At 39.6% G+C, this 23483-nt stretch overlaps 2 protein-coding genes across 2 annotated transcripts; one reads left to right on the plus strand and one right to left on the minus strand.

Annotated features, from left to right (window-relative positions):
- Window positions 1-7: 7 nt before the first annotated feature.
- On the minus strand, window positions 8-18758 carry GFM2 (GTP dependent ribosome recycling factor mitochondrial 2). The gene is made up of 21 exons (XM_037373603.1): window positions 18637-18758; window positions 17802-17891; window positions 17218-17302; window positions 16038-16083; window positions 15540-15637; window positions 14395-14520; window positions 13920-14008; window positions 12651-12739; window positions 12360-12420; window positions 12079-12264; window positions 9037-9117; window positions 8121-8269; window positions 7463-7603; window positions 7282-7381; window positions 5936-6125; window positions 4055-4131; window positions 3430-3568; window positions 3098-3283; window positions 1841-1956; window positions 1406-1588; window positions 8-941 (listed from the first exon to the last, which is right to left on the minus strand). Exons 2-21 carry the CDS (start codon window positions 17862-17864, stop codon window positions 813-815), a joined length of 2334 nt encoding a protein of 777 aa, XP_037229500.1. The 5' UTR covers window positions 17865-17891; window positions 18637-18758; the 3' UTR covers window positions 8-812.
- A 66-nt stretch (window positions 18759-18824) lies between these two features.
- NSA2 (NSA2 ribosome biogenesis factor) lies at window positions 18825-23473 on the plus strand. Its single transcript, XM_037373611.1, has 6 exons — window positions 18825-19076; window positions 19253-19440; window positions 20471-20621; window positions 20942-21121; window positions 22300-22492; window positions 23149-23473. Exons 1-6 carry the CDS (start codon window positions 19074-19076, stop codon window positions 23214-23216), a joined length of 783 nt encoding a protein of 260 aa, XP_037229508.1. The 5' UTR covers window positions 18825-19073; the 3' UTR covers window positions 23217-23473.
- Window positions 23474-23483: the final 10 nt, after the last annotated feature.

A 23483-nucleotide genomic window follows, 5' to 3' on the forward strand; every position in this document is an offset into this window, starting at 1 on the left:
ACTTAAATAAAGAGCAAACTATTTTTTTATTTCCAAATACCTTGTAATTTTTCACTTCATTTGTCATTGTAGCACATAATCAGATAATTGCAAATCAGAACTGACTTGTAACACATAGCAATTCAGAAATGTTACAGGTTAAATAAAAAAAAAAGTCAAAAAAATCCTCCCTCAACATACTCCAAGGTGGTAGGTAGAACTCACCGTTCTGGGAAACTTCTACTTTTCTTCTGTCTTTTGCACAGACCTCAGGCAGAAGTTACACCCAGGCCTGAACTCTGGTACAAATTTGTTTCTAACAATACAGGAAGTAATACTTACAGTTGTACAGTTTAAAATGCTTATTAACCATATTCTTTTATTCAGAAAAAAAAAATCAAGACAGACCACCACAACTGTAGTTACTTCATTTATAGACATAAACTTCACAAACTTTGGTTACTGAAGTAAGAAACAGTCCTAATGGCACATTAAGGTCCAATTAATGCTCATTTCTATGGAGAGGATTTGCATCACTTATAGATATCTACAATGATAAGGTAAGAATTTGCAAAGCAGCAAATTGTGGTTGCATCTCTGCTTCAGCTGCTTTGCAATTACAAGTTTGTGCCAGAAGAACAGTGTCTCTTAACCTTCCCTTGGACAGTTAAAAGCAGTCTGCTCATACAGCTGCTCATTCACAGCAGTAAATTCAGCATTTTGCCACAACCAGCTGGTCCCAGAAGAACACACTGGTGTACATAAGCAGGCTCCTGAAAATATTTAATAGGGAGGACAGAAAATACCGTCTTCGTTCTACAGAGTAAAGCAAATCACACCAAGCCCATCCTCCTCTGAAGAAGTGCGCTTTGCTCTTGGCTATTCAGGGCTTGGTAACTGGCAAGCTCCAAAGTGAAGGTTGCTGAGCCTGATGTTAGAGAACGCAAAACGGTTGAGTAGCCCTGGACAAAATGGACAACACAAGTCAATTTAGGATAAAGGGAAGCTAAGTTAGCACAGAAAGCTGCTTAGGTTGAGGGGGGAAGGGGAACATCAGAAGTATACTGCAACATAAAAATAAACACAGTAAGTTTGTTTTTATAATATTACTGTATTAAGAGTGCAATACATTTATCAGTCAGCCTAATAACATACTTTTTAAGCAACTACTCTCTGTAAAACCTGTTTTAATAGTGTTTACTACTCCTCTGACTTAACAGTTGAAAACATGCTCATTTAACAATGTGAATCAGGCACACACACTACTAGATTTGTGGGCACTTGCTTCAGGCCTTCAGTAATCAAAATACAATAAAAAACATACAACCATCCACAACAACAGGAAAATTGAACTGAAGCCTGATTATTTTTAAGAATATAAAAAAATATCAATTTGCATTTTACCATTAGTAAGATAATCACATACCATCATTTCTGCTAGTGGAACAGCAGCAACCACAACTCTGTTATCTTGACGACTCTGAATTTCCTGAATACTGCCTCTCCGCTGTGCAAGGTCAGCGAGTGCTACACTGAGATGATCTTCGCTTACTGTGATTTCTAGATTCATCAGAGGCTCCAGTACTTGTATACCAGCTTTTTTCAAAGCCTACATGGAAAGGAAGGATAGTTACGTTTACTCCCACACACACCTTTTTTTTTTTTGTTAGAAAATTGACATAAGTACTTGCATAACTCAAGCTAACACTGCCTCTCAGATTCTCTACTTCCAAAAGCTATGAAGTCCCCAGCGAGGGCATTACACTGTCAGACTAGAACAACTTCCAGATATCGATAACACACGTATTTTCCCAGTAGTGTAGCATGCTACTGTGTTCAGCATCTTACGGTTTCACTGTACCTTTTGCATGCAGCGGGAGACACAGGCTGATAACATGGTGTGGGACGTGTCAGGATGCACTGTCAGCGACTGCACTGTCACATCTATATCCTGCACTGGGAATCCAAGCAAAGGTCCTAGGAAAAAAAAAAGAAAGAGATAAAGTTCCCTAGTATGCACATTCATACCACCGTTAGCAAAAATGAAGTTATTTTTTAATACATTGCAGTATGTAAAACTTGTCTATTGAAACCAAAGCTCATCTGAAACAGTGAAAGCTTTTGTTTAACAAGAAGCCAGAATATCTTGTATTTTCCTTTTAAACACAATGTTACCACACAAAACCTGATACTAACCCACTACCAGAACTGCAGGGTTAACTATTCCACAAGGGCTGAACCACATCTAGTGTCCCGGGTAGGTTATCTCCCTCCAACGCAGGACTTTCAGCCAGACCAAAAACTGTATTAGATCAGATGGGACACCTGAACCACGTCTGAGGAAAAACACATCCTATATGGCTAGAATTTTTATTTATTTATTTAAAGCATTTAGTGGCATGAATTTTAGGCTGGAGACAGCATCATTCTGAAGTTTCTTCAAGGAGCATGGATAAAACACACAGTCAACACTCACTCCACAGCCAGAGACAAGAGATGCCTTCAAACTTAACAAAGCAACATGGAAAAAACACCTCATGCTTCTTCTAGAGTAATTCTCATTTATCAGTCCATTACCTGTTAATTTTGTTGTAAGGGCAAAATTTTTCTTTGGCCACAAGTTATTAAATATTTTTAATCACTTTAAATTCTCTAGAAATCCCACACTTTGCAGTTAGGTAAGGCTTTTTATTGTCTACTTTAATGGATTTAACGTATTTGAAAATAAAAACGTCAGTGACTCTAACAGAAGTGGTATGCACATGTTGGCTTCCCAATCCATTTCTCTTACATCACTGCAGTTTACATGATGTCATCAAGCAAACGCCTCATCTCTTATACTAGATTAAAAAGCAAACCAAAAGAACCCCAAGCTCACTGTTGAATGAGAAGAAAACCTTAAAACCAAAGGCATGCTGACTTCCATTCCTGGCACAGAGAAAGGAGCATTTGGCAAATTTGTAGTTAAGGAAATTTTAGAATTTTCCTTTGCATCTAATGTTAATATGTACTATCTTTTAGTTTTCAAGCTGCCCAGGAGTTTTTCCTCCTAGAAACATACTAAATTGCTTTTTACAGAAATGTTAGACCAGTATAGCTGTCGTAACACTTTCTTTACCTTGAATGCATGAATTCATGACTCCATTTTCTATAGCTCCTTGGAGTTCTTTGGGTAGTACTTCAATGACACTTGCAGCATACTTGATGACAGGTTTTGTCATTGCTTTCTCCCCCAACCTGGGCCTCACCTCTAACTCAGCAGTTACAAAGTGTCGTTTATCTCCTACTGTTTTGTCCAATGTATCTGCAGAGGGAAAAAAAAGGCAAAACAACCATCTGTGAAAAAAACTTACTCGTAAAATTCATCTGAAAAGTTCCTCATAAGATCCTTTAAAGTAAATCAAGCTACAAAACCAGAAACAAGATGTTTTTTCCATTCACCCATTTTACCTGTAGCTTGGGCAGCATTTAGGATGGTTTCTCTGTATGCTATCTGAAGAGGTCCCAAATAAGTCTCAATTCCATATTCACGTTTGATTCGGTCATGAATGATCTCTATGTGTAGTTCTCCCATGCCACAAAGAATAGTCTAGTAAGAAGAGAGTTAAGAGAGAAAAGGAAAAACATGCAAAACTCAGGTTTTAACACAAACTGTTTAAACAAGGACTTTCATGCTCTTAATAGTCTCTTAGAAATATTTCAAATTTTAAGGAGCCTAGACTGCTTTAGGTCACCTGACATAAACACCACAGAAATGAGAGGGTAATTACCAGTACAGAGACCACTATAAAAAAATGTCATCTTACATTATCTTTAAGACTGATTCAAACTTTTTTAAATACAGAACTGTCAAAAACATGCAGAGCACAGGATGATTGCCTCTACTTGTAAAGCACAAGTGCACAAGACTCTATTTTAGTTTGATACACAGAACTTTGTACGTATATGACACAAACATTTAGAGTCCTTTTAATGTAAGAAAAGCTCAGTATACAAATGAACTAACTGAAAGGTGGTCTTGACAGTTTTAAAATAAAGCTTGGTTATAAGGTGAGCAGTGGAAGATTCATCTTACTTGTCCTGTGTCAGGATCTATCTTCACTTTTAAACTTGGATCTTCACGCTGAAGGCAGCTCAATGCGTTATCCAAGTCTGCACGTAAGTATCAAACAAGAGAATTCAGTAACCTGAGGATCACAAGGAATGTCTAAACATCACTTTCCTCATAAGGTCAGATTCTCAGAAGGAATCAAAAGGGCCTCAGAGAAGCACAGATTTTGGCAAAGTCAACTCAAATCACAAGCAACTTGCATCTTCAATTCTCAAAAAAAAATACCGCATGCTACAGAGCGCTTTAACTTACTAAAAATATTATTTTCAGAGTGATATTTTGTAGTTGTATGAAGACAGAACATAACCAATAAATGCTTCAAGTCAGTAAAAAGTAGTAAGAAAAATTTTCAACTAACTCTTGTATGACTTGCTTAAATATTTGATTACTCCAACATGTGTCCTGGTTTCAGCTGGGATAGACTTCTTCTCAGTAGCTGGGACAATGCTCTGTTTTGAATTTAGTATGAGAATACTGTCAGTAACACACTGATGTTTTAATAGCTTCTAAGCAGTTTACCCTAAGTCAGGGACTTTTCAGAACTGACCTGAACTAGCCAAAGGGATATTCCATACCATAGAATGTCATCCTCAATATATAAACTGGGGGAGTTGGCCAGGGGCTGCCAATCGCTGCTCAGGGACTGGCTGGGCACCGGTCAGCAGGCGGTGAGCAATTGTATTGTGCATCACTTGTCTGCCTTGGGTTTTCTTTCTCTCTTTTTGTTGCCTTTCTTTCATTATTTATTATTATTAAATTGTTTTACTTGAATTATTAAACCGTTCTTATCTCAACCCATGGGTTTTACCTTTTCTTTCTGATTCTCCTCCCCATCCCACTGTGGGTGAGCAGAGTGAGCAAGCAGCTGTTTTGTACTTAGTTGCCAGCTGGGGTCAAACCATGACACATGAAAAGGTTCAAATGCAAATTATTTTTTGTGATTCCCCATTATCTTAACTGCTGAGGAAAGGAGGTACAGAATGATAAACTCACAGCTGAGGCTGCATTTATCTTACACTCTTCGGCGAAAAAACCACCCAGACACCACGCCCACCCCCCCAAAACTAAACATCCAGATTCCCCCAGAACAGGAACACCTTACAACCCAGTGCCTCAGCCTGCAGACATGTTGCTCCAAATCCGCATTCTACCTTGTTCCATTCCATCATCTACACTGGTACTTATCACTCCTCCTCTTCACACTCAACCAAGCTCAGTTTTGTTGGAATGATGATAGAGAGTTTGAAGTATGTATTTCCAAAAAGAGTCAAATAACCAAGTTCTCTGGTACAGATTCTTGGGAAAGGCAGTAAGATTACAAGTCACGCTGCACAGGTGAACCATAACCAGACACACAGAAGTCTTGGGAAGTGAAGACTTCTACACCATAAAGTAAAACTGTGAGTGCCAACTGAAAAAAAAACCAAACCCAAAACCACATTTCAAGGTTATTTGCACTCGGAACACTATGTACAGCACACCAGCGAGTCTGCAACAAAACTAGGCATGACAGGAGGAAACGGAAGTGCCTCCATCTCTTCTCTAAAAATGAGGAACTACTACTTTTTTAGATTCAAAAATTAGAAAAAGTTCTAGTACTAGTACTGCTTGACATAGTAATAGCAAATAATATTGACAACCACAACCTAAAATGTATCTTCTTTGCAAAACGCCAAAAAGGCCCTTAGTAGATCACTGATTGATAAGATTTGTGCAAGTCACTCATGTCAACCAGGTGTGTATGGATTGGGGACAAGCATTGTTCCTTACACATGAGAACATGGTAATGCTTGAATACCTCTTTTGCAAATATGTTAATCATATTCTTCAGTAGTTACGTTGTACCTTGTTGTTTGGCCACTGAAGGAGGTTCAATTGTGCAGAAGAAGACTGGGTCAGGGATCTCAACACCTGCCAGCAGAAGGCTCTCTATGTCACTGCTAGACCTCTTCTCTCCCCCAGCATCCCTTCCAGCTTGGCGTGCTGCAGCTGCTGCTGAAGCCTTTGACGACACTATGGTATCTCCAGTGGCACTCTATAGATCAACACCCAGTGACCCAGGAGACACAGAAGAGAGGATGGTATATGGAAGAAAAATCCCCAAACCAAATAGAAAAACCCAGAACCACAAACCCTGGCCATTTCTCTTCCTCAAAACCACTTGTGCTAAACTCCTTAGTTATAAATAAATAATTATATAAAAAATAAATATACTAATACATGTAAATATATAAATAAAATAAATAATAATAATTAAAATATTTATTAAAAAAGTAAAAAAGCCACCTACTGTAACTTCTCTCTTCAAATAACTAAAATTACCTGAAAAGAGGAAAACCTGCGCTCAGATTTAAAATAACATTTCTTTGTCCAGTTCACTGCATTTTAAATCTTAACTTACCAGTCAAGATATAAAGCCACAAAGAACGGTATTGGTAAATGAAAATTTATGTTTATGCATGCCAAAGTTGTTTACATTTTAGAAAATCTATGCAAATGAGATTATGCAGCCTGCTCACACAATAAAACACCGAAGGAGTAAACTAAAAGAAGCAAGCATGAAATGAACTTATTTGAACTGAATTAAACTGTTGCTTTCAGGTAACTTATTTGGAATATCACTGTCCTTTCCCACAGGAGGTGTCTCCATGCCACTGCATTGTATTTTAAGTGTTACAATATTGATAGAAGCTCAGAACCCTACTGAAATACACCTTCAGTTTTCAGTTCTTTCCACATAATCAGCACTACATCTCCCACATCAATTACTGACATTTGTACATTGTAGTACCTCATTTTAGAGGGAAGTACACGTACATGTACTTCAAATAAAGCAAGTTTACATATATATTACAATAATCAAAACCACATCTGAGATACAATACCATAGAAGTAGCAAACACACTAGTTGAACAAGCTCCCTTTCAAGTTGCACCAGGGGAGGTTTAGATTGGATATTAGCAAAAAGTTCTTCACCGAAGGGGTTGTCAAGCATTGGAACAGGCTGCCCAGGAAAGTGGCTGAGTCACCATCCCTGGAGGTATTTCAAAGACATGTAGATGTGGTGCTTAGGGACATGGTTTAGTGGAGAACTTGGCAGCCCTGGGTAAACAGTTGGACTTGATGACCTTAAAGGTCTTTTCCAACCTAAATGATTCTATGATTCTTACAGAATTAGTATTTTGCATTACCTGTTTTAACCCAACAGCAAGGGCAATGTTGCCAGGCATTAGTGATGGTATTTCAACCTGCTGATCAGCAAAAGGCAGCAGCAGCCGGCTCATTCTCTCCCTGAAAAAGAAATTCTTGTATTAATCGGGACTTTAACAGACATTCCAATGCTACACTAAACCACACCCCTAACTTACTCACGTGCAATTTTTGTTAATGTTATATACAGCTGACTGAGGTTTTAGTGAACCTGAGTAAATCCGAATGAAAACTAGTGGTCCACGGCATTTATCATGGAGAACTTTAAACGCTAGGGCACACAGGTCATCCTTGTACCACTGTCTGCAAAATAAAAAGTACAACAAAAAGCATTCTTGTATGATTAGTCCACTCAAACTTACATTTACCTAAATTTCCGCTCATTTAAGAAGTGATATGTTTGTTATTGTAATATTAATAGAGACAGATTTTTTAAAATAATTCATACTAAAAAATATTAACCTAACCAGTTTCAGCTCCAGTAGGACATATAAGATATCATGTGACTCGTCCAATACTAAAGATGATCCCTAAACCCCAATTTTGTAAAATGGCAATATCCTCAGATTAAAAATAGATTTTAGAAAACTAATATGCAACTTCGACAACTGGAGATAAATGCATACAATTCCAGTAGCACTGACCAAAGCAGGTTCAGTAGTCCAAGTGTATTTTCATGTTCACACATCTCTATTGGTATTTAATACCTAAAACCAGTAAACATCTTTAAAGATGTGAATGCTTTGTTAATATTTTTCATTTTCTCCTTTTATGCTTTCCAACTTATTTTTCCTGACCCTCCTTTTCTCCCTGTACTTACAGAAAGTCATATGAACGCTCATTAGGTGCAGGCAAGTACATAGTAACAGCATCCAGTAATGGCTGCACTCCTTTGTTCTTCAGTGCACTACCACAGAGTACAGGTACTGCTTTCTGAGCTAGCGTGACTCTGCGGATAGCAGACTGTAACTGCAAAAAGGAATTATCTTCTGTTAACATGTGAACTACAATTTGGCCTTAAATTGCATTGCAGCGATCAGATATTGCTAACAAATCCCCAAAAGTTAAAAAGTACATTTACAACTGTAACTTCACTCATTCAAACTGCTTTCACTGCTTTTCATGAGCTCCAAACCATAAATCCAAATGTTTAGATGCTAAATCACTGCTTTTAAGATTTCTAAACATTTCATGCAGATCTGCACCTGTTCTTGTTTTTCTGACAGTCCTTTTAATTCAGAATGTTGTATCTCCCCATTTTCAACATGCAGTGCCTGAAGATCCAACCAATTCATAGCAGTTGAGATGCTACTTCTGTTAAGAAGAATCAGCAGCTTGTACACAAACTGCACTAAGTCTATCTGGAAATTTCATTCACCTTTCCATAAACTCTTCTGCAGCAGCCTAACTTAAAAAACCCCCAAACAACAAAACAAAAAACAACAAACCACCAACCACCTTCCTGAACAAAGGTACCCTACTTTTACTCATGCCTAGCATGTCTGAGAATCATAGTTAGCCCATTATCACATAAAATTCATACTAAAGCTTGAATATACTTTGTCCTAAATTCACAGTACTGTAAATTCACTACAAAAGCTAGTGTGATTTTTTTAAAATAAAAAAATACACATCCGCAAAATCATCATCTGCATGTGCCAAAAGGAAGAAAAATGCAGCCCTGAGAATAAGAACTTGCAAGAACTTGTTTATAAATAATGAAATTTAAAAAATACCTTGTCAGCTGGTATTAAGTCTAAATTTTCACTATATTCTCCTAGAACCAGTTCAGCAAATTCATCATCCAGATCTGCAACCTTCAACAGAATAGTTCTTTATTATTTGGCATATGGCAGTTTCACAGACAAGTCACAAATCTTAATTATTTAGGATATATAGCTAAACAGAGCAGGAACAAAGCCTTTAAAGACATCAGATCATAAACCCATACCATGGAAAATTATGGAAATGAAGGTTTCAAGGAAGGATGGGGGACAGAGGCAGGAAACAAATCAACTTATAAAGCTGCTGTCAGGTAAAACATCAGTGGGAGAGCTTGTACTTCTCCTCGAGACTGAAAAAACCTGCAGTCATACAGTGACAGCCATGAAGGGTATAACTGAGTGTATTTCAGATGTGCAAACAAGGCGAAGTCTAAAGTATGCAGCAAGTAATCTTTATGAAACAACAAATATAGAGCTGGAAAAACCAGACAAGCCTTCAGGGCATTTTGACCTTCTTCACGTCAAAGGCTTGTAGGTCCAAGAGCTGATCTGGTTTTCGAGCTGTACCACTTAGCTTGACAAATAACTATTCTTTAAACCTCGTTTCATATACACTCTTGCACTGTCACAGACTCGGGACACCCTACGTGCAGCAAGGCATTTTGCCCCTCTAGTGGCTACAACAACCGACGACATGCCGAAATGAATTGCTGATAAAACAATTAGAAGTCTAATCAAGCTGATAGTTACAACATGAGAAAGGACAGCTTTCATTTATTTAAGTGAAAGCAAAGTGTTCAAGATGGCCAGTATTCGAACTACTAAATTTTACAGTGTTTCTGATAAGAAGTGTCCATAGTCTAGAAAGCATATAAGAAAATACTTCACAAACACAAGGTTATTTCAATTATCACACTACTGGTCCACCTCTTCCTGCTTCAGAAAAGGACCAGAAACCAAAGAAAAAAAAACCAACATTGTTCTTACAAACCCTTCTGTCTGACAATACATTTCTGAAGATAAATGGGAGTGTTACTACTCAGCCTCTTAAAACCAGGAAATTTTGAAAAAACATTGTTTATGGGTTTTACTTGAACTCAGAGCAATATAAAATGGATATCTGATTCTGATATTTTAAAGGAATCATAGTGTTATTCGAAGTTGTATGGAGGGCAGCCCTTTCAGCAAAATGGATTGATATCTGAGATAGACACAGTTGTTAACCTCCCACGTTTTTGCTTATAAAATCATGCATTCAAATGTAATCACTACAACACTTTTAAGCTGTATATAAGCAAACTGAATGTAATAAGGAAAACTTTTTACTTGGAGAGAGGACTTGCTTAGTCTCTCAAGTATAACCAAATCTTCCAGTATCATCATGTCAATTACACAAAATAATGTGGGACCTTAAAATGCCAGTGAAGGGAGAAGAAAAACACTCTGGACAAACTATTTCAAATGTTCTGTACCTTTGAATGTACATCTGTACATTCAACAGGCAAATTATTATTTTACTTCCATTAATCCTTCCATTCTTCACCCCTTCTAAACTGTCAGCTGCGCAAAACCTGGTAGCAAGTAGGTCAAGTTTCTGTCATCTTTCCTAGTTTCAGTAGGACAATATATGCTAAACAAGTATTTATACCGTTCTTTCCTCATCTCTCCCATGGACTTTTTGGATGGATCTGGAACAAGATTTATGGTGTGATTCAGCTGCCTCTCACACAGTATTTAGTGCCACTTTGACCAGCCTGCAACACCCCATCCCGCTTCCAGCTGCCACTCCAGAAAGGTATGGATATCCTGCAGGTTCTGAGTCACATCTACCAGGCCTTGTGTGAGTGCCCCACATATCTTTTGACATCTAAAACAGTACAAGATGCCAAGTTAGCCAACTGACTGTGAAATTTAGCTTTCGTCAGTTCCCTATTTATAAAGCAGGGAGTATTTTCCATTTTACACATGTATTGTACAGCCAGGGAGTCCAATTCTCTATATTCAGCATATTTTGCCACCACATATTAGCATTTACAAGGTGCATTAAGTATCTGACAGATGGAAAGGAAGCGAAGAAAATCTGAAATGAGTTTGATAAGGACAAATGCATAATCTCACACCTAGGACAGAACAAATCCATGTGCTGATACAGAGTGGGGATCAACTGGCTAGCAAACAGCTCTGCAGAAGTCAGCCAGAGGGTCTTGCCGGACAAGTGAGCTTGAGTCAGCAGCATCCCCTTCCAGTGACGAAGGCTAACTGCACACTGGGCTGCACCAGGAACAGTATAGGCCAGGGAGCCTCAAACTTTTTAAACAGGCGGCTGCTTGGTTTCCCCCCCCCCAACCCCCAGCGGAGTGGGGGGGGCAGGGGGGGTCTGTAAATACCGGGGGCCAGACTGAGGACCCTGGGGGGCCGTATCTGGCCTGCGGGCCGTAGTTTGAGGACCGCTGGCAGAGCCAGTGGACTGGGGCAAGTGGTTAGTACCCTCTACTCTGCACTTGTGAAGCTGCATCTAAAACACTGCTTCTACGCTCCCCAGTACAAGAGAGACTGACAAAGTGCAGGAAGTCCAACTGAAAACCACTGAGATGGCTGGAGTGCAGCTGGAGGGCCAGAGAGACAGGCCTGTAACTCAGACAGGCTATGGCAGGATGTAAATCCATCTCTTACTACTTGAAATGGGGTGGTGGTGGGCCTGCCTCAGGGACAACAGAGAGTGCCAGATTCTTCTCAGAGGTACACAAGGAAAGACAAAGTACCACTGCTGCAGGTTGCAACCCGGTAAATTCCCTTTGAACAAAAAGAAGTATGTTTCGCTACAAAGATAATCAAACACTGGGACAGGCTGCCTAGACAGATTGTAACCATCAACCTTAAAGACTTGAAAACTCAAGGGAACAAGGCCTGAGCAACCTGACCTAATGCTGAAGTCAGCTCTGCTTTGAGCAGGTCACTGCACCAGACACCTCCAGAGGTCCCTTTCAGAGGTCCCCTTTTTACAGTTCTAAAAAACAGTGTTAAATATATTATATATTTACTTTAGAACTTTACTTGTTCTATTAAGGTATTTCTGGCATCATGGACTTCTTGGAATAGGTTGGGATCATCAGCCTTCAGCAGCAACTTTCGCTCAAAATTTTTTCCATCATCCAAATCAGAAGTAGATTTCCAAACTATTTGTTCCTTAGTCACAACATCAACCAGTCCTCTGAAGGTCTTGGCTTCCCCAATGGGCAACTGCAAATAGAGTGCTGATTTTAGATAGCTCCAAAAAATGACGAAAGGAATTCCATTCAAAAGAAAGCAAATAAACATTTAATTTCTAGGCTTACCTGTAAAAGCAAAGGTTTCGTCTTCAACTTTTGTTCGATACTTTCAACAGCATATGTAAAACTATATACAAAAAACAGATACTAAGTTACAAAAACTTAATGGCATAATAGGTTTACCATTCCTTATTTACTGCAAAAATTACTCCTACAATTACACAAAAATACACATATGCATAATCAAAGATGTATATAATAAGTATTAACATAACTGGCTTGTCTACACTCAACAGCAAAACTTATTAGATACATTCCGTTACAAAGTTTTTATTAATGATTACAATAACAAAATACCTTGCCCTGGTTTTGTCCATCTTGTTCAAAAAGCAAATTCGTGGTATCTGATGTTTGTCCGCTTGTCTCCACACTGTCAGAGTTTGGGCCTAAGGCAAAAGACAAAATGGAAACACTAGTGCCAACAGCTGAACTTATACAGTCCCCAATACCGCTGAGGTACTGGGTTCAGAGGACAGAAAGGAACTGTGCTGGGTGTGTTGTGACAATCCCATTGTGAACTTCACATGCAGCTTTGTCTCATCTTACATCTCACCTGCCATCATTCCTCCTCCTTCACTAAGGGCAGACAGGTATACGGTCAAAGGAACACGGGAGAGAAACTAAGCATTACAGGGGATATATACAGAAAAAACTCAGTCATGTAGAGACCTCAGACTTTATTGACAAGCTACTTAAGTGTACCAGGCAAGCATTTCTGTGGCTACATGTACAACTCTAAAAACTACTGTGGTTTTGCTAGTAATCTGTGTACTGCTGAGCCACTTATGATATGCATTGTTATTTGAAAGTTAAAACAGGTACATATGAAAATCAGTTCCGATTCAGAAACAGTCTCTTATCAACATATGGAAATAATGCAAGAATTTCCTACACAGTTTTAGCAAAAACACAAGCAGATCTGATTGTTTTGTTCTTGGGTGTGGTGGGCTGTTACTCAGTTCAGGTTCAGGTTTATATATGACGGCACCTGAATTCTAAGTTAAATAATGTGACTCACACTGATCAAGCATTCTCTCATGCCTCATCTAGGAAAAAGGGATGTCCCATAGAACACCACGATTTCACAACATGTAACTTTTCTACAGGATTGAACATTAAACCATCCCATGCTACGAAGTCAAATTCCACCTTTTCTGCACTATGCCCCAAAGAGCATGTTAAATAGGCTGTTGGGGAGGGAGAAATTCTGGCTCAAATTTACTCATTTTCTACATGAAATCTGAAAATGAGAAATGAACAGATATTTCTTTCCATTGGTACAGGTAGCCAGAGGCATTCAGCTTAATCAATGTGTATAAAGGACAGCAACAAAACAAAAAAACACCAGACTTTAATGGGAATCTCACCTATTCGCCCCTTATTACCATGGATATCCCTGTACAGTACAGAACTTGAAATTAAATGCTCAGCTTCTTGAAGCTGAATTTTGATCAAAGCATCAAAAGAGATAATACTGAGCAACATCTCTGTGCTATCATTATTATTATTTTGGTCTGATTTAAGTCATTACACACAAAAAAATAAATATCTACCAGTTATTTTTACCTCAACACCAGCTGAAGCATCAAACACCGCTACTGCTCCATCCAGGACTCTCAAGCAACGCTCAACTTCCACTGTAAAGTCCACATGACCTAAAAAACAATCTTCCATTTACACCATCATAATTCAAACAGGCAACATTAACAGTTTTACATTTTTAAGTTTTACATTACAATTTTTTTTTAAATCATGTCAAAACAGCCCTGTCTTTACCTGCAGAGAAATAACACCCATCAGTCCTTTAAACACAGAAGACTGTTACACTGCAATCCCAGAGCTGAGAGCAATTTAGTGTGGAAATGTCTGAGTTCACTTTAAACAAACTAGATTAGGCACCAGAAAACAAAGCTGAACAGAGCTCAGTATAGGCCTTTTCACTGATGCAATTAAACCAATTAAATATTGCGCTACGACATTCTACGACATCCCACCTCATCTACTCTCCTCTAATAATATGAGTACTGCTAAAGTGTAGTACCTGGGGTGTCAATCAGATTGATTCTGTAGTCCTTCCAGTCAAATGTAACAGCAGCAGACTGAATGGTAATACCACGTTCTCGCTCTTGTACCATAAAATCTGTCACTGTGTCCCCATCATCAACATCTGTGAACAGGAGGCAGGACTACAGTTAGGTACCTAAATTATTCAAAAGCTGAAATTGTCTTGGAATACAGACACTGAGAGAGATTTGGAAACACTGTCCCTTTTATATAAGCTATGAAACTAGTCTTTTTCAGAAAATTGTAATGTCAGCCAATTTACCCAGGCTCCCTTTCCAGGGAACAAATGCTCTGTAAGTCAAAGACAAGCAATTCTAACAACATTTTTGTTGTTCTTAATCATAACTAACACCACAAGAAACTTAAAAACCAAAGCAAAGACCAAAATCACGAACAAACTACAGTTTTAAATAACATGGCTCCACTTACTGTATCAACGTGACTGACATTTTAAAATTTAGTAATTAAAAGGTAATTAAAACTAAACTGAAGTCAAAAAAACCCCCAAACAATTAAGATGTTGAGTTTTACTTCTGTTTTTTCTTATTTTCATTAAAAAGAGAAGCAGTTACAAATTTTTAAACAAGCAGGCCACCAAGTTCAACCACTCCACAAGCCTAACATCATCTACCATTCTCATACACAGTAGAGAACAGGAAATTAAATTCAAAAGTCAAGAAGTAGCACAAGCGGAGGCTGCTGTGACCCCTTCAACCTTGACGAAGTTTGTGAGAGTTGTCGAATCAAGGAATTCTTCATGTGCTATGGCTTTCAAAAGAATGGTGACTTTTTGTTAATCTGGTTTCTTTACAGGTTAGGAAAGAACTGAAGGAACAGCTTTACCAGAAAGGCCAATAAGTAGCAACGAAAACATGGAGATACTCTAATTAAGTGTTAAACAAAACATAATGCACTGAAACTAAAAGAAATATATGAACCTATGACCTCTCAAAATACAAATGCCTTAGAACATAATGGAACGTGCATTAAAATGAAATTTTACAGAGCACAACTTTGGAACAGCTGGCTTTACGCTAAGTGTAGCAACCTCTAACTGCGATGCATGTTACTGCATACTATTAAATCTCTCAAAGCTACTGAAATACAAAAAATACTCCTAACCTCCAAGTGTTCTTATGTATCCAGAATAATACAGCATTCTCTCTGTTGTCGTAGTTTTCCCTGCATCAATGTGGGCCATAATGCCAATGTTTCGGATTCTGCATGAAGTGAAAACATTGCTTTTACTGCGATTTTTTTTTATTCATTGATACTGTTATTTGTATAAACAATTACTACTGACTGAGAATAGCATACCAGATGAATAACATTTTCCCTCTGTTGCATATACAGTATACCTTCTGATACTGAAGCACATTAGTATTGAAATTGTGAAGTCTTGAAGTTTTGATGAGGTAAACAAGAGACAGTCCAAGACTTCTCTGACACCAAAACTCTTACATATTGAAATGTCAGAAGGCTAAAAGTAAGGAAGTACTAATTTTAATTTAGAACATGCACATGACCTATGCACATAATGGGCACGCAACCCCTGACTTTTTATCACATCAGTTCCTTTGACTGCCAGTTACATCCAAAAAATAAGCTAGCATGACATACCTGGATATATGAGGATTAATGACAGAATGTAGAGACTTAATATCTCCTGGAGACAAACAAAACAAAACAACACAACAATCTGTAAGACTGATCCAAATGTAGAAATTATAGATTTTAACAAAACTAAATATATTTCAGACAATTACAGAAAAAAAACGATTTAGAACCACAACTCATGACAATCTGTAATTTTTAACACCTCAGATATGTACATCTACAGATATGTACACGTTCATTTTCAATAAATTTCACTCTCTCTCAGATAAAGATAAATTCTCCAGAACAGCTGTAATTTATAAACAATAGGGAAAAGCCAACACAGAAAAGCATCAGCAGCACAGCAAAATCTTACTGTGCAGGAGCAATAACAAAACATGCCACAGTTCAAGACAATTCTGATGATGACTTTCACCTGAACCAGCTATTAGGTAACAAATTTCAAAAGTCATTTCTTCTTTAAACACTGAAGCTAAGACAGCATAACTCTCAGGGACAAAATGCAAACTGACCTAAGTTAAGAAAACATGGTACTGAGGAGTTTTAAATGCGTATTTTCCTGAAAGATATTTCCTTTCTCATACCCTGTTTAGTTGTAAAATAAGCTGCCAAGCTAAATTTTTATGAAACTAACCATAATTCAGTAAGCCCTGGCAACGCCCCCAGAGAAGGTATCGCTTCCCTTGGCTGACTGGTGTCTCAGCCACTCCTGCAACTGGAGCAAGAGAAGGTTCCAGAAGTCCTGGAACTAAGGCCAATAAATAGGGGCATGTGCAAGCCTCTGGGGTGCTCTCCACACTGAACACCCCTGTTGGCAGGTCTGGGGCTGGATCCAGGACTGGTGATCTCCCTCCCTCTTTAGCTCTAGCTTCTGAGTCACTCTCCCCTGCCTGCAGGTGGGATGTGACAATTCTAGCACGCTTCACAACTCACCTGACTTCTTATACATCTGTATCTTTTCTTTCTCTTATTTTCTAAAGGCTTTATACCATACATCTACTGAGAAAAGAGCAGCAATACGAAACACCTCTTTCCAGTCCCTGAACCTTTTAACTGTTCTGTTTGTGCTTCAGACACCAAATTCTATAAATAATGACCAAAAGATAAACAATAAAACACAATTTAGAAAGTATTCTCACTCATTTTTAGAGTAATCTTTACTATTACAAAAATAAACTTATACCTGGTGGAGAACTGTACTTTCTTAGACTGCAGTCTTGCCATGTTACGCTTACGAGTCTCATTTTTGTCTTGCTGAAACACACACGCTTAAAAGGAAAAAAAACACAAACCCATACAGAATACTTATCACTATAAATAATTACTTCGTAGCTACATTTTTGCCAGCTGTAAAAAACTAAACTGAAAAAAATATCTACGGGAACGGATACTGTTGTTGGGTATTTATATAAGCTCAAAATACCAGCAATTTGGAAACAAGAAGCATGAAGTTGGTAGCACCGTGGTTTAAATCAAGTCCAATCCCAATGTTATTTGGGAAGTCCAGTAAAAATCTGTGATGGCACCAAAACATGCTGTCAGTAGCCACAATATTTTAAATAAGTCCAGTGATTTGTGTCAATAATATAACTTTAACAATGACTTTCAAATTCTGACTATGTGAAGTCCAGTTCCAACATGAAATTATATCTTCAGTTCAGATTACTGAATTGTAAACCAAAACCAACAAAAGTGTGTTTACTCTGAGTAACCAAACTACTTCTTTTGCTCACAGTGGCAGTATCAAAATTTGAGGAAAGAGTTTACCTCATTGCACAGACTTGATGACTTGAATGCGTTCACCGAAAATTTCCTCACAAACCTCAACATTCTGACTCCTGTACCTAAATCTGTTCCCTGCCAAGACAGGTAAGGAAACATTGTACAAAACATTTACATGGAAGTAATATAGCTACCGGTCATAAACAAGTCATGAAACTTTGCTATTTTTCAAGTTAGATCAGGTTACTATTCTTCACATTGCTGCTTTGCAGGTTAAATCGGTGTCAGATCTGTAAAAAATGTTATTAAGCCCTAAAAATGCCGCTTAATGCATGCCCACAAACACTAAATATATTTCTCAAAGAAATCTGTGAACAATAAAGCTGCAAATTCACCATCGGAGTTTACACTCGCGCTCAGATGAGCTCCAGGGTATCGATTACCAATCACTGGAGCATAAACAGGTCTCCCGATTTTGGAGGAGGAAAGGGGGCAGGGAGAAGCACGTATTTGGGATAGAAACAACACAAAATATTAAATACTATGCGCTTTCAAGCGCTGCCAAAACCACTGCGACACAGAGGCCAAGTGCGAAAGTTTCAGGAATAATCCTAGCCGGCTGCGCTTTTTTTACGGAGGCGATGTCCAGCTCTAGCGACCTTACGCTCCGCGGCAGTTTCGCGGCGAAGGAAGGCGCCTGCGTGCAGGCCGCGCTCCGGCCCCCGCCGCCGCGCCGAGCGGGCGGGAGCGGCGCCCTCACGCTGCCCCTGACGAGCAGACGAGCCCCGCCGCCGCCTCGGCGGCCGCTCCGCAAACCGGCGCTGCCCTCCCTGCCGTGCTGCGAGCCGCCGGCACGTTACACCGCCGGCGCCCGCGTTACCTTCTGCCTCCGGATGAAGAGTTTTAACGCGACCACGCTTGGGCGGTCGCTTTGGGCCCAGACCGGGCGCCGGCCGCGACGGCCACCATGCCGCCGGAAGGCGCGCTCCTTTTTCCCTTCCCCCCCAGCCCCGGCACCTAGCCGCCCTCCCCCCGTTCCGCCTTCCCGCCCCCACCTGACAGACCCAGGCGGCAAGACAAGACCCTCTCCTTCGATCTTTCCCCCTGCGTTTTTCCGCTCTTCGCGGCCCCGCCAAGTCGGAACAGCCGCCCTTGGGGGACGCGGACCGTCGCCCCCTCGCCGGCAGGAAACAAAGTGCCGCGGGGGAGCGTTTCCAGCCGGGGCCGCTTCTCGGGCGGCCCGCCCTTTTCGCCGAGGAGGAGGCGGCTGCGTGGAGGCGTCGGTGGAGCGTGGGGAGACGCCGCGGGGCCTCCGCCATGGTAAGGGCCGGGGTGGCGGTGTGGCATGGGGGCGGTGGCGGACGGGGAAGGGGGTGAAGGCGGCCGAGGGGGCCCCGCGGTCGGGCTGCGGCCCCCGTCGGGCCCCTACCGTGTGTCCCAGCGGCGCCGGGCCTCGGCCGCTGCTGCCCGCTCACCGCGCTGCCTTGTGCCCTCAGCCGCAGAACGAGTACATCGAGCTCCACCGCAAGCGCTATGGGTACCGCCTGGACTACCACGAGAAGAGGAGGAAGAAGGAGGGACGCGAGGCTCACGAGCGGTCCCGGAAAGCCAAGAAGATGATCGGGCTGAAGGCCAAGCTCTACCACAAACAGCGGCATGCTGAGAAGATACAGATGAAGAAGACGTGAGTACCCGCCGCTTCTGTGGCGCCGTCCAGTCATCCTGACAGCTGAAGGATGAGATGAGACGTTTCAAAGAGCTACTCATTACTTGGAAAAGTTCTGCTTCTAAACAGCACTCGGGTTGTAGGAGGGTGTGGGTTTTACCTCAGCGAAGACATTTCTGATTTCCTCAGTGGATAATTCTGCTCCTAAAAGCCATCCATAAGATAATGCATTAATTAGCAATAGCAGTGACTAATGTAGTTATGACACAAACATGAATGCATTTACTTAGGTCTTTTACATCAACTGATGTATTAGTGTAGCAGGAGGCAGCAGGCATTCTCACAACAGTGTTAATAGGAACAGTACAGTAACGTATGCAGTATTTGGGCAGAACATGAAGCTTGTATTCCAGGATAATTGCAGCATAGGTAAACAAAAGCATTTTTCTGAAAATCTCTTGTTCAGAAACTGAAATCAAAGCTGTTAATGGTATTCTCTTTTATCCACCGTGGTGTTCTTGTTGTTTTCCAAGTGTAGATAGTTATTTTCCTCTGCTACTTGTTAAAGTATTTGGCTTGTTAAACAGACCTACAAACTAGTTATTTCCCCCTAAATAGCCTCAAAATTAACAAAACACAACCTCTTTTATGCACATGTGTTCCTGGTATTTGTACATGCTGCCATCAAATCGTGGAAGAGTAGTAGTTTGTTTTTTGTCAGAGGAAAATTTCTATCTCTCAAAGTGCTTGGCTACTTGTTTTAAGTCATTCAGAAATCCTTGAAAGTTGCATGTCTTGTGTTCTTGCCTTGTTGTGAATTGGCAAGCTTTTATGCGCTGTGCAGCCTGTCAGTTGTTACATTAAGTGAAACTACTAGTTTACCTTGAAAATTATTTAGGATTATTCCTCAAATATAAGCATGTACTTGTTTACAAATATTTCTTAAAAGAAAACTTTGAGCAGACATGAGCTAAGTTAAAATACATAAACACGAACATTTCTTTTTTTTTTCCCCCCTGCTTTTAATACTGGTTTTCTTTCCTTGTAGCATTAAAATGCATGAAAAGAGAAACACAAAGAAAAAGAATGATGAAAAAACACCTAAAGGAGCTGTACCAGCATACCTGCTGGACAGAGAAGGCCAGTCCCGGGCTAAGGTTCTCTCTAACATGATCAAGCAGAAAAGAAAAGAAAAAGCCGTAAGTAATTGTATTAAAATTCAGATACTTACAATTACTTGTGACAGTGACCACTTTGTGTTGCTGATGCTCAGGTGTCTTATAGCCTAAGTAAAACCTGAATCCTTGAGTAACTGAGTAATCTAGGACAAAGTAAGCAGATGCAATATCTTGATTTTCATAACTTGTAATTGCTAGTTAAAATAAGTAGCTATGAGTTATATAAAAAGTATGTTTACCACTACACTCTACATAAATTTTATTTTATGTTTTGGTTGTCCCCTTTCATTCAGCAATGCAGCATGTAAGATTACTGACTTTTTTTTCCTCACCTCTTCCAGGGGAAATGGGAGGTTCCTGTGCCAAAGGTCCGTGCACAAGGAGAAACAGAAGTTTTAAAAGTGATACGTACAGGAAAGAGAAAGAAGAAGGCCTGGAAGAGAATGGTTACAAAAGTTTGTTTTGTTGGAGATGGCTTTACGAGGAAGCCTCCTAAATACGAGCGATTCATTCGACCAATGGTAATGTTCTCCAGCCTTGAAGAATATTGAAGTAACGATTATTTTTACTTACTACTTTGAGTTTCTGTGGTGAGGAAACTTTCTTCTGTGATAATGCACTTGATTACTACTGATGCAGAACATTCCTTTTAGTTCCCTTGCAGAAACCTAAACTTCTAATAACTTGAGGGTGGGGAGATGCCCCTGCAGTCACAGTCTCTGTTGAAATCTCTGCTCTTACACCCATAACTGAGATGGTGCCAGTAAGTTAGAGCTACGAGTTGTCTAATTAGCATGGGAATGTCTCTAGCAAAAGCACTTCGAATAGGTTTTAAAGTTGGAGGCTTCTGTTTCAAGCTACTGTGATTCTGTAAGCTGCAGAAGCCAACTTTGTTGTAGGAACTCATGAACTCCCTCCTCCTGGCCTGTTAAATAAGCTTGCAGCACAGTTCAGACCGTAGGCAAGGGGAGTGCTGTGCTGTGTTCTTACACAGCTGCAGGAACAGTGCCTGAACTCTAGCAGCCTGGCAGTGCACAGGAGATAAAACTAGATTCACTAAGACTGTGTAATTTTTCTGTGAATAGCTGTTCCTGTTTCCTCACAGGAATCAACAGAATCACTACGCAGGCTGTGTGTTGGATCGTACTTCATTACTAGTTCAACTAGTTCAATTACTAGGTCTTACACAGAAGCCTTGGATAGATTTTTATTGACACAGAGAAGTTTATGGTACTTGATGGTAAAGTACCCTTTATGAAGCACAGGTCATTAGATGGAAGGTGCTGTAAGAGATGGGTATTTAATATTTCACAATATGTGAAGTGTTTTTCTGTTTTACAAGAAAAAAGGAAAAATTCATAGTCTTAAAAACTAGTAGCACTGTTAAATGTGTTACCATAAATGTCTTATTTCTTCATGAAACAGAAGCCATCTGAGGTAACAAGTATTCTTGTACAAGTATTAAGAATTGACGTCCTGAATATATGCGTGGAAAGCTTTATCTTGCCACTAATCAGGTTTTTAAGCAAACCTGGCATTATGTAGTAGGCATTCAGTATTCAGTATTCGAAGTTGTTTCATTTTTCCCAGTGTCTCAAAACATCTAAAGCTGAGGACATAATGCTTAAAGTGTTAAACTAGATTAGTCATGAGGGCTTAAAGCAAATATTAACTCATTCTGTCACTCCTTATACAACAGGGCTTACGTTTCAAGAAGGCGCATGTGACACATCCTGAACTTAAAGCTACATTTTGCCTACCTATCCTTGGTGTAAAGAAGAATCCTTCTTCTCCTTTGTACACAACACTGGGTGTAATTACCAAGGGTACTGTCATTGAAGTGAACGTGAGTGAGCTTGGCCTTGTGACACAAGGGGGCAAAGTCATCTGGGGTAAGTAGTTAAGCTAGCTGCTTTTAAAAGTTTTCAGTCTTCATTGCCTGAGGTATTGTTAAGACAACATCCTATAGTCATAATTGATCCATTGTTAAATGTTAGGTTTGGGCTGTAGCAGAAGCAACTACTGGGCAACTCTAAAAATGCAAGTTTTCCGTGTTAATCTTAGGCTTTCTGTTTACACTTTCAAAATCAAATTAGGTGAAGTTCAGAACAAAGATTCAGTTTGTTTGCCTGTGTCTCAGATTAAGCAATGCTACAAGTCTAAAGACCTATCCACGTGAACAATTAACAACTGTATTATGTTTTTAGTGGAAGTTCTGTGTAGAAGCTTCTTTGTAGGATTAGGCTGACTTCTTTTAACAGAGGGGTTGACATAGACAATAGCAGGACCTCTGATGTTATTTTTTTGTTCACCCAGAACTCTAAATGGTCCATTTATAAAAAGCAACCTGCAAAAAGTTATTTTGAGAACTTAAGTTTTGCAGCTCAGCAGAAGATAGATACAGATTTCAAAATGCATTTCAATTTTGGAACAGGAATTCCCTACACTTAAGAGACTTGTGGATTGAACTTGCAAACATAGAAAAATCTAATTAATTATATGAACTACTTCAAGCTTTTGTAGACATTTAATTCCCTTTTCTCTCTAGGGAAATATGCACAAGTAACAAACAATCCAGAAAATGATGGCTGTATTAATGCAGTTCTACTTGTTTAAGTTGTGTTTGATACTAAGCATTGGACGTGGGCTCCTGCAAAATCAGTGGTTTCAACAAGTTTGCAAGATCTCCGGAACTGTCAACCATTCAAGACCATTGACCCCAGGGGCTGGTGAGGAACTTAAACATGCCAGAAGTGACTGCTCAGGTTTTAATATGTATTATGTTTGCTCAGCTGAACGATGTCCAAATAAAGTGTTTCAGTTTTCATGTTTTGCTGATGTGGTATGGATTTGATTAAAATTTGTTTTTTTCACAGTGTTTTC

This window comes from Falco rusticolus, chromosome Z (genome assembly GCF_015220075.1).
Source record: "Falco rusticolus isolate bFalRus1 chromosome Z, bFalRus1.pri, whole genome shotgun sequence".
NCBI classification, from domain to species: Eukaryota; Metazoa; Chordata; class Aves; order Falconiformes; family Falconidae; genus Falco; species Falco rusticolus.